At 38.2% G+C, this 11,902-nt stretch overlaps 1 protein-coding gene across 1 annotated transcript in view; it reads right to left on the bottom strand.

The window, feature by feature from the left end:
- OVCH1 (ovochymase 1) overlaps positions 1–11,902 on the bottom strand; it is a 42,479-nt gene that overhangs the window by 19,868 nt on the left and 10,709 nt on the right. Inside the window, 4 exon segments of the mRNA XM_014536845.1 lie at positions 364–457; positions 741–794; positions 797–896; positions 4,517–4,671. Coding sequence (XP_014392331.1) covers positions 364–457; positions 741–794; positions 797–896; positions 4,517–4,671 — 403 coding nt within the window.

Genomic DNA, 11,902 nt, shown 5'->3' with positions numbered 1-11,902 from the left:
ACCCTGGTACTGGTCTTGGTCATCTCACAGCTAGAGTCTTTACCTAGCAAGATACCTAAAAGTATAAGGACCTTGGTTTATGTAGGAATAAATAGCTCAGAGGCCAAAATAATTCTATGCACTTCTCCAAAATTCAGGCACTTCTTCACAACCACAAGATTTATTTTTTAACCTGTAATCACTGTATCTATGAGGTAGAAAAGATCCCCAGACAGTCACCACAACATCTCTCCTCTCTTTCAGCTTAAACTACCCAACACTGAGTTTATAGTGTTCCAAAGAAAATAAGGGGACCCAGACATGTAATGCTTTTTGTTAAATTCTTACTAGCTGTGTTAATGGGATAATATGAATAGCCATTACCTGGCCCGGTCTACTGGAGATATGAGTGGTGGCAATTGTTTCCTTGGTAAGCTTTTGCTTTCATTATTTATCTGAAGTGAAACAAAGCTTGTATCTGGAGAGAACCAATTAAAAATAAATAAAAATGAGTGCCTGAGACAACATGTAGTCTGTACCAAAGCAGCTTTTGTTAAAAAAGAATGCATATCTTGGATTTAAACAGCCTCAGGAAAGGTCAGTTTTATCCTAACTGTCCAAGGGAGAACATATTCTTACAGATCTTTAATGTGCATGTTAATGTATTTCAAAACTAAAGTACTACTTTATAGTCTTCTCTTTCATAATGCTGATAAAAATCTGAAGAGGCATTGTTTCCATAATATCTGAAACATATTTACCTTTGATTTTGGATTGGATCCAGTCCAAGAAGACTCTCACCCTGGCAAATTCACTGGCTTCCTTGGCCAGGCACAGCCAACTCCCCAGCTGATGATGGCCTAGAGGACAAAGAGACGATTCTCATGTCTACTCACTAATGGCCCACCAGAGTCTCCCTGAAACACCAAGGAAATGTGTCCTAGAAATTTTCTTTAATCAGAGTTCCTGTTTTCAATTTTGGAACAAGAATAACCCAAAATTTATTCATAAGACATTTCTTTAATTTCTAAAAGAATTATTCTTTGTCAATTTGTATATCTTAGAATACTTTGATTCAAATAAATAAAATAAAAAATGAAAGAGGAGACATTACAACTGATACCACAGAAAGAAAGAATCATAGGAGACTGTTATGAGATTATACATAAAAAATTGGACCACCTAGAAGAAATACAGTCATGCACTACATGACAACATTTTGGTGAATGACAAATCACATATACAATGGTGTTCCATAAGATCATCATGAAGCCGAAAAATTCCTATCACTTAATGACATTTTAGCTATTCTAACATGGGAATACAATGCATTATTTACATGTTTGTGGTGATGCTGGTATAGACAAGCCCACTGTGCTGCCGGCCATATAAAAGTATAGCACATACAATTCCAGTAGTAGGCGACACCATCTAGGTTTGTAAAAAGATTATATTTGCACAAAGATGAAATCACCTAATGATGCATTTCTCAGAATGTATCCTTATCATTAAGCAGAGTGCATGACCTAGAATCATACAACCCACCAAGACCTAATTTAAGGCGATAGAAAATCAGAACAAACCAATACCAGTAAGGAGATTGATTTAGGAATCAAAAACATCCCAACAAAGAAAAGTCCAGATGGCTTCACTGATGAACTTACTAAACACTTAAAGAATTGACTTCAATCTTTCTCAAATTCTTCAAAAAAAATTGAAGAGGAGGGAATACTCCCAAGCTGATTTGATAAGGCCAGCATTACCCTGAGACCCAGGACAGAGAGGGGCAGGAAAAAAACAGGCCAGTATCTCTCCCTAATGAACAAAGATGTAAAAATCCTAAACAAAATGCAGACAGATTTTCAAAACCCTGGAGGAAAAGTATTTATGCAGAACTGATAACTGGGTTAAGGCCCCAGTTGGGCAAATATGTGGCAAGTTGGAAGGTCAGAAGGAAAGCAATGTGGCTGAAATGTAGTAAGCAAGAGGAGAGAAGTATGAAAGCAATTGGAAAAGTCAGCAGGAGTGGGACCGCATCACTCTGTGATCGCACAAATCCCCTTGTAGGTCAAAGAATTTGAAATTTAAAAAAAACCCCAAATCTGAAATTTGTTGTGAACAAAGAACCACAGGATTCTATATCACATATCTAAAACTCTCATGTCTCTGCATTCCACCATTTTTATTTTCATCTTCTTGGGTGAGAAATTACATCAGCAGGTTCATTACCTCTGAGCATACACAAGAGGGTAAAAAATCAATTAGCCGATAGAAATAGCAGAGTCCATTTTATCAAAGCAAATTTCTGAAGTCACCCTTTTGTGAAAGAAATCTAGCCCCCTTTACCAGTTAGAATCTCATCTTTGTATTTTCCTTCCCTTACAATGACTGTAAATTTGGTCACGCTGCAGCCAAAATGACTGCTGGATGAAGCAGAAATAAGAACAAGTGCCAACCGAGATAACAATATGCGGGTCACCTCTGGCATGAACCTAATTTCCTCCCCAGTTCCTCTTTGCTCTCTCTCTCTCTTTTGTTTTGTTAATCTTCACCCAAGGATTTGTTTTCCATTAATTTTTTTTTTTCCAGAGAGAGTGAAAGGAAGGGGAAAGACAGAGAGAAACATCTATGTGAGCAAGACACATTGATTGGTTGGCTTCCACATGAGCCTCGACTGGAGTGTGGATCGAGCCTGCAACCAAGGGGCGTACCATTGACTGGAATTGAACCCGTGACCCTTCAGTCCTGGGACCGACGCTCTCACCACTGCACAACCAGCCAGGATCTTTGCTGTCTTGATGCAGAGTAAGGTCTTCCCTCAATGTTATATGCTGTCCCACATGACAAAGATAGTAGAGCCATTTGTGATTTTCCTGATTCAAAGCAGAGAGAAGAAAAAAAAAATCCCTCAAAAGGGGAAGAATGAACACACTAATTTAGAGTTTTATTTTTATAATACAACTTTGTCCTCTAGCAGAACTGGGAGTGGACTTCCCATATTCCTCAGATCTTCCTGTCCACATCCTGGTTCTGTGCCTGTGGGCTCTCCCCCACCCCTCCCCAGACCTCCCCACCCCCTGGTCCCCCCAAAGCAGGCCATAATGTAGGAAGTGCTGTTCCTGCAGCCCTCCAACTATGACCTTGGGGAAGTAGTGTATAAATATCCCAGCTCCCTCACCTCTCAGAGGGAATCAATATTCTTAGTGTGTTTTGTGTCACTGCCAGATTTTTGCTGCAGGATGAAGCTCAGTCCCTCACTGTGGTAGTGACTTAATATCACATCCTAGGCTGCCTTCCTTTCTCTATACCTCCGACCTATTCACTTTCCTACCAGTGATCTGCACGTCCTAAACAGACCATTACACTTGAGTACTTGTCACAGGGCGGGCTTCTGGAGAATGCAAATTAAGTTATTCAACATATAACAGAATGTGAGTAATGCTTGATGCTGTGAATGGGTTTAAGTACAATGCATTTACTAGTATATTCAGTGTTAAGAAGAGACCTCTTCCCTTCTCTCATGTTTTCATGTGAAAAAAGGACTTCTATTCAGGTTAATGCCCAGTTTTCTCCCCATAAAAGTAACATCCATTGGTTCATGTTTCTTGATTTGGGGGCAAGGGGGGACTATCAAAAGCAATAAAGACTAGAGGTTCATTTCTTTCCTCCCCCTCCACTCTAGATCAGTATGAAATGATAAATCTGGGGAAGCATGTCTGCCCTGAAGACCACAGCTTTCTTTTAGGAGGGCTGCTCAGATTGAGACTAGATATTGAAGGTGGGCTACAGAGTGTTAGAAATGCTTTTTGTGTGTATCTAAAGCCACATTCTTCAGTTGGCTTTGTGAAGAGTAAAGCTGGTGTTTGCAATCTATTTGCCCATATTCTGTTGTGTTTTTTGTTTTTTTGTTTTTCTTAGCTGGTTCTGAACTTGCCAATAGTATGCTCGCCCCTGTGAATATATCTGTACAGCTTTGTGCCTCTACAATATCACTGAATTGAAACTATTGCTTTGTGACTTTTTTCACTGCACATGAAAACTATTTTTCAAAGGTTCTCATTCTCTTCATGATTATTTTATTTTAATCTGTGATGGAAAATCAAGTGTGAGCACACTGGAGGTTAATCACAATGTTAAACAATTAAACTCTTAAGTCATAAATAGGACACACTAATTTAGAATCCTTATTTGCTTGTTCCTGTTTTCCCAAAGGCTTAAATACAACTGCAAACATTGTCCCACCTGCAGGTCAGTTTAGTGGTGCTGCCATCTCCTACCGCCTCATGCTGCTCTCTGTTCTCACCTGCTCTTCTGGCTGCCGGCTGTTTCCATTCTCTCTGTGCCATCTCAGCAAGTTTGGATACTGCAACTCACTCTTCCTATGGTCCTACTAGGCTTTTGAGTGAGGGGATGTGGCATGATACTATGAAGCAGGCAAAGGGAGCTGTCTGTGGTTTGAGAGTGTTCTCCTGTGTGAAGACAGTCTCCAGCAGATGACAGCTTTCTCTGTTCCCCTGCAAAATCATACTTGTCTCACCTGACAGCAATCCTTCCCTCCAGCAGCTACAAAGCTAGCACAGATCATCTTCTCTGTGATCCCTCCTGGGTGAGCAGAATCATAAGTGCGTTCGCAGGTCTGTCTTTCTAACACAGGCACTTGAATCTGCTGCAAGCGACTTGCCAGGCCACCATCTAATTAAGGAGCAGATTCTGAAAGAGAGCGTAATAACGAAGTGAGCAAGAAATTAAGTTAGCAAATATATTTAAGCTCAGACTTGCTTAGCACCAGTGTAATTGCAATCACGCAGGTATGCCTGTGCTGATGCAGAGCATTGAGTCAAAAACTGTGTGTCTCACGCAGGCTGTCTTCATTTCCAGATGTGGCATCTTTGTAAAGGGAATACATTGGCAGGAGAACAAGACCAGAAACACTTTTTCCTAGCTCATTTCCAATATAAATGTCAGTGTTTCAAATATTGCTACATAAGAATTCAGAAAGAGGATTCAACGAGATATGAATTGTTATATGTAATTGACATGATTACATATTTATACAGATAAATGTTATGTAAACATACATTATAAATATGGGATAGCAACCTGTTTTTATGATTTCCTAATATAAGCCAAAATCATATTCCTTTTTTCCCTCAATTGTCACTGTGACCAAAACTCAACTCCAATTTAAAATGATGCTAATAATGAACACTAAAAAAATCTCTTCTCATAACTGACCCTCAGTCAGGCCTGGGTTAACATGTATTCTGTATGATTTGCTCTATCACTTTAGATTCATGACATTAAAAATGTTTATTATTTCATAGCCTTATACCTTTTTAGACAAAATAAGAATTACCTTACATTTATATAGTCCATTGATATTTATGGGGCCCTTTACTACAACCTAATAATACAACAGCATTCGAGATGGGCTGTCCCACCAAGCTCACACATGCAGAAGCCACAGCTCTGAAAATGTGATCTCACAGCCCCAAAGTTGAATGTGACAAATAAGGTCTATTATCTGGTCTTTAGCTCATAACTCACCAACAGTAACATTTTATAGGATATTAGAAGATAAAAAGCAATGGAAGTTCCTTATGGGAGAATGATTTGTTTATGCTTGAATTTCTGACATTGATCCAACAAACGGAAGAGTATTAATTAGAGCAGGGGTCCTCAAACTACGGCCCGCGGGCCACATGCAAATACAAATATTGTATTTGTTCCCATTTTGTTTTTTTACTTCAAAATAAGATATGTGCAGTGTGCATAGGAATTTGTTCATAGTTTTTTTTAAACTATAGTCTGGCCCTCCAACGGTCTGAGGGACAGTGAACTGGCCCCCTGTTTAAAAAGTTTGAGGACCCCTGAATTAGAGAATGGGCAAAAACCACTTTTTAAATTTCACTTAGTTATAAAATGTTAGAATTATGAATTATAAATTGAAGAAACCTAAGAGTCATCTCTCTGTTCTAAGCCTAATTAGAAATTCATAAGATTCACCCAGAAGTTGAATTATGAATTGTCAGCCGAAGTCACAGTCCCTGTGGTTGCAATGTCGTCTCTCAAACTGCCAGTGAGGTCAGCTTTGACCTTTTCCTAACATCTTTAGAAACATGTCTAAACATTTTGTAAGTAGTCTAACATAATTTAACACATAATCCTTTACATCTTCATTTTCCTACACTAGTTCATATTATTATTCAGAAAAAGAAGCCTCAGTGGACCATAAATCCTCATTGTCTTCCATGTCTCAGGCTCATCTGAGTGCAGAGCAATCTTATCTGGAATCTCACATGTCAGAATGAACTTTTTCTTAAAACTTGGTAGTCTTTATCAACAACTTTAGGCCATTTAATAGCCCCACTGCCCTGTAAGTGATAAATAAATGCTCAGGACTGTAGGAACTATCCAAACTCTTTTATACCCAGTTTCCAAAAACCAAACACAATAATTCTTCTTACTAAATATTTCCTCTTAATCAAAAAAAACTTGCTTTACTCTTTTTCTATTCAGGTCCATCACCCTGAACATAGATGTAAAAATAGGCTGCCTAAAATATTATTAAAATCACTTTTTAAGCACTTCAATTTAAAAAGCAATAAGCCAGCTAAAAATATTATAAAACTCACTTTTTAAGCACTTCAATTGAAAAAGCACCCCACATCTATCATTTTCCCTGATATTCATTACACCCCCTCTGAAGCAGATGGGAGAGAAATGACTCCCCCTCTCCAAATGGGAAAACTGGAATTGATATTAAGGGACTCATCACATCTCATATAACAGGAAATGCAGTTTAGGCTTTATGATTTCAAAGGTCAGTACTTTCTCCTCTTTTGATTAAATTATTTTCTGCCTCAAGATCTCTAACTCAGAGATGGAGAACAGATTTAAAATCATTTGCCAATCTTGATTTATTGTTAGTGGTTGCTATTAAAAAGAATTCTGAGGCCCTAGCTGGTTGCTCAATGGTTAGAGTGGACTGAAGGGTCAAGGATTTGATTCCAGTCAAGGGTAAGTACCCCATTTTCAGGCTCAATTCTGGGCACTGGTTTGGGGCTCCTATGAGAGGCAACCAATTGATGTGTCTCTCTCATATCGCTGTTTCTCTCTGTGTGTCTCTTCCACTCCCTTTCACTCTCTCTAAAAATCAATGGAAAATATATACCCTCTGGGGAGGATTAACAACAACAACAACAACAACAACAAAAAGGATTCTGAGGTCTAGTCAAGCTAAGTGAGAGATGGGTACCAAAATTAATCATGAATTTATCCATTCAAATATCTACTGAGTGTTCATGATATGTGAGTCACTCTTCTAGCCTCTAAGAAATGCAATGTCTCCCATGGGCATGAAAAAAAAGAAGAGACCACTTGAATTCTATTATCTGCCATTTCTGAGCCTAGCCACCACCTGCCAGAATAAAATTAGGCTTGGAAAGACTGTATAAACTCCCCACTTCTCATTATCTCTTTCTCCCTTACCATTAGCTAATTGACTCCATTTGGAATTTATAAAACCCTTGTACCATTCAATGCTGCTTAGCATGCTGGAGAAGTCACTAAGCCTGCAAATTGGCTCCATATCTTATTACAATTCTAAAACACATGTCTTTTCACATTTGAACATTTTAAAATCAGAAAGATCTTACAATTCTGTTAGTCACAGATTGAAAGAGTTTTTCCAGAAGGACTTGTATTAGCTTTGCCCAGTCACCTGGGGGAATTCTCTACTAAATACTACTTAATTTTTCTGCTTGGGATAGTTTGGACTACACTGGTGTAGGGGATTTTAGACCGTAGACTTACACAAGTATTAGCTTGTGATTCAAATTATCAGGTAAGATTTTTATTCCTCCCTACATCCAGTGCCAAGATTGAGGCATGTAACTTTCCATGTGGATGGGTTTATGCCTTGATGTCCCAGCTTTACATGAGATTTCTCAGTCTTAGATGTTTTATTTGCTTTATTGGTGGTACATGAAATAACAATGGATTTTACAACCAGTTTGTTTTAAACTTGTTGAAATGTAACAAATTCATGCTAATACTGAATTGTGATATTACTGAAAGTCTTATTCTTTCTAGTTGACTTCTTTTTTAAATATATATAATTTTATTGATTTCAGAGAGGAAGGGAAAGGGATAGAGAAACATCAATGATGAGAGAGAATCATTGATTGGCTGCCTCCTGAACGCCCCCTACTGGGGATCGATTCATAACAGTAGCAAAATTACAGTTATGAAGTAGCAATGAAAATAATTTTATGATTGGGAGTCACAACATGAGGAACTGTATTTAAAGGGCCAGAAGGTTGAGAACCACTGCTTTAATGCCTAGTTTCAATACCAACCCCTTCACTAAAGCATTCCTACCCCAACCCCTCCCAACCACAGTACACACACCTCACAAAACCCTGCAATGAGAATTAGTCTCTCCATTTTCATAGTATCAACACACCTGGGATTATAAAGCTTATTTCATCTTGTTTTATATTATAGTTAATTTTGTCTAGTTCTCTCCTCCTACCAGATTATAAACTCTTAGAACTATCATCTATCTGTGAATGCTTTTCAATGATAAATACAATTTTTAAAAAATGGATGTTGAACACTCAAGAGATGAGGTACTAGCAAAACTAATTTTTTGACCTTAAAGATATCATTATCCATATAGAAGACGGGGTATGTAGAAAAAATGTCAAAGACATCGAAGCTTATAGATCATGAACTAGTTTCCATCTTCGAGGCAACACTTAACAAAATATTATCATTATTACAGAAATAAGTGAAACAGATTATTCACTAAATTCCCATAACAATATCACTACCAGATGCTGTTAATGTTAGTCATTGGGATATATCAATTCAGGTGAGCTCCGGTCTTAATACCAGTTGTGTTGATGATTCTACTAATGAGTATCAGGCATACTGATTAGTAAGTATTTTTCAACCAGAAAATTTCAGATGAAATATATAAATTTTATGTTAATCAGATAAAGAAATTAAGATCCTAGATAAAAACTGACAAAACACAGATCCTTAAATGGCCTGGTGTAGGGAGAAAACCCAGGAATCATTCCTACCTGGGATACATACCAATTATGAGCATAGTCGCCCTCTTTCAAATGGGGGTAATGGATCCTCACTGTTCCTCCAACTAACACTATTCCCTGAGTTCTGCAATCTTCTAAAACATAGGAAAAAGTTGATTATTTACCTCAGCTATGGACAATATTTCAAGACATATGGTAGAGTCAGCTTAAAACTATACAATTTATAATGTTTAATTTATATTTATAGGAATGCATATGTTTTTAGGTTCTGTGACCAAGACATTGTATTTGCAGACTTCATTAGTAAAATTTCTAAGTGATACATTCCTTTCTTTTTTTTTAAAATAATAGTCTTATTAATTAATCATTTGACATACTTCTATAATACTTTTCCTCCTATATTATTTTTATTCAGGTATAATTTTCTAAACTTTTAAAAATATTTTTATGGATTTCAGAGAGGGAGGGAGAGAGAGATAGAAACATCAATGATGAGAGAGGATCATTGATCTGCTGCTTCCTGCATGCCCCACACTGGGGATCCAGCTCTTAACCCGATGCTCAACCACTGAGCCACATCTGTGAGGCATTAAGGTATAATTTTAACATATAACATGATATTAGTTTGGGGTATACAATAATAATTCAATATTTGTATATATTGCAAAACAATCACAATAACTTTAATAAATATCCATCATCACATATATTTACAAATTTTTTCCTTATAATGAGTATTTTAAGATCTACTCTCTTTGCAACTTTTAAATATGCAATACAGTATTATTAACTACTAGAGGCCCAGTGCACAAAATTCATGCATGGGAGGAGGATCCCTCAGCCCAGCCTGCACCCTCTCACAATCCAGGACCCCTTGGGGGATGTTTGACTGCCTGTTTAGGCCCGATCCTAAACCAGCAGTAGGACATCCCTCTCGCAATCCGAAACTACTGGCTCCTAAACACTGGCCTGTCTGCCTGCCTGATCGCCCCTAACTACTCGCTAGCCTGCCTGATCATCACTAACCACTTGCCTGCCTGCCTGATTGCCCCTAACCGCCTCTGCCTGCCTGCCTGCCTAACCTCACAATCCAGGACCCCTTGGGGGATGTTTGACTGCCTGTTTAGGCCCGATCCTAAACCAGCAGTAGGACATCCCTCTCGCAATCCGAAACTACTGGCTCCTAAACACTGGCCTGTCTGCCTGCCTGATCGCCCCTAACTACTCGCTAGCCTGCCTGATCATCACTAACCACTTGCCTGCCTGCCTGATTGCCCCTAACCGCCTCTGCCTGCCTGCCTGCCTAACTGCCCCTAATCACTTGCCTGCCTGCCTGATCACCCCTAATCGCCTCTGCCTTGGCCCCCACCATGCCGCTTCGTTGGGAAGGACATTTGGCTGTCCAGTCTAATTAGCATATGATACTTTTATTATTATAGGTAGTTACAATGTTTACATTACATCCCATGACATATTTATAATCGGAAGTTCATACCTTTTGACCTCCTTCACTCATTTTGCTCACCCTCCTACCCCCACCTCTGGTGACCACCAATCTGTTTTCTGTATCTATAAGCTTAGTTTTTTATTTTAATTCCATATATAAGTGAGATCATATAGTACTTATATCTCTTTCTGACTTATTTCATTCAGCATGTCTCAAAGATCTATCTATGTTGTCACAAATGTCAAGATTTCATACTTTTTATGATTGAATAGTATTTATAATGTTCTTTTCTTTATTTGAGTTCTTCAGATTTAATATTTATGCAGTTTTCTCAAATCATGTATCACACTGAAGTTCTCAAATTTATAGTATATGGAACTAAGATGGTGTTTTCTCATTTCTAACTAGGTTGTCCTGGGTTACAATAAAACACTTTTGTTTAAAAACACTGAAGTAAAAGTATACAAATTTTAGCAATGACATGGCAAGTCTCTATCATTCACTCAGACATTTCAGATGACAGTGTCACATTTTAATTGTTAGAAGCCAGAAGAAATAGGCAACCAGGGGATTAGAAAAAAGATGGTCATAAGGAAGTGTTATTTAAATAAAGTACATGTCACATTCCGATATTCATTTGACTCTGGAATTAATGGTTATCGCCCGATTTCATTGCTATTTTACAGTGTTGTTATCATTAACCTTTGTTCAGGGTTTGTTAAGCTTTTTAATCTTCACATCCAGGTGATAAAAATTGAACAGGAGTGCTGCCAGGAGAGAATTTCCCCCTGCAGTGACAGCAATGAACAGAACATTTTTACTCTGAAGACCAAACGAAAGTGAGCTGAGAGCCTCTCTGGTTTGAGGTAGAGCTGGTGCTCAGCTGGCCCAAAGGCAGCAGTGCTTTCCAAATCGTCATCCAAGTGGCTGATCTTGAACTATAAGGAGGGAGGGACAGAAAGAGCACTATGTTCTGCTGCTCTGGGTCCTGGCCTTTAAAAACTATTGGTTTGGGTGGGGTGGGAACTGGGTGGAGGGGGACAATGAAGGGGAAAAGGGGGACATTTGTAATACTTTCAACAGTAAAGTTTTTTTTAAAGGAAAAAATAGTAGAGTCACATGAAATTCTAAATTATAGTTTTATTTTTTTAATGTGGCTACTAAAGAAATTTAGAATTCCATTTGCAACAGCATGGATGGAAGTGGAGAGCATTATGCTAAGCGAAATAAGCCAGTCAAAGAAAGATAAATATCACATGATCTCACTCATTTATGCAATATAATGAACAACATAAACTGATGAACAAAAACAGAGACAGAGAAGCATCGATCAGACCATCAAGCCTCAGAGGGAAGGTAGGGGAGGGTGGGGGTAAGAGGGAGAGATCAACCAAAGGACTTGTATGCATGCATA

This window comes from Myotis brandtii, unplaced genomic scaffold (assembly GCF_000412655.1).
Source record: "Myotis brandtii unplaced genomic scaffold, ASM41265v1 scaffold1660, whole genome shotgun sequence".
In the NCBI taxonomy this organism is placed as follows: Eukaryota; Metazoa; Chordata; class Mammalia; order Chiroptera; family Vespertilionidae; genus Myotis; species Myotis brandtii.
The sequence above is the reverse complement of the archived record's forward strand: the minus strand, read 5'-3'. Positions and strand labels throughout refer to the sequence as shown.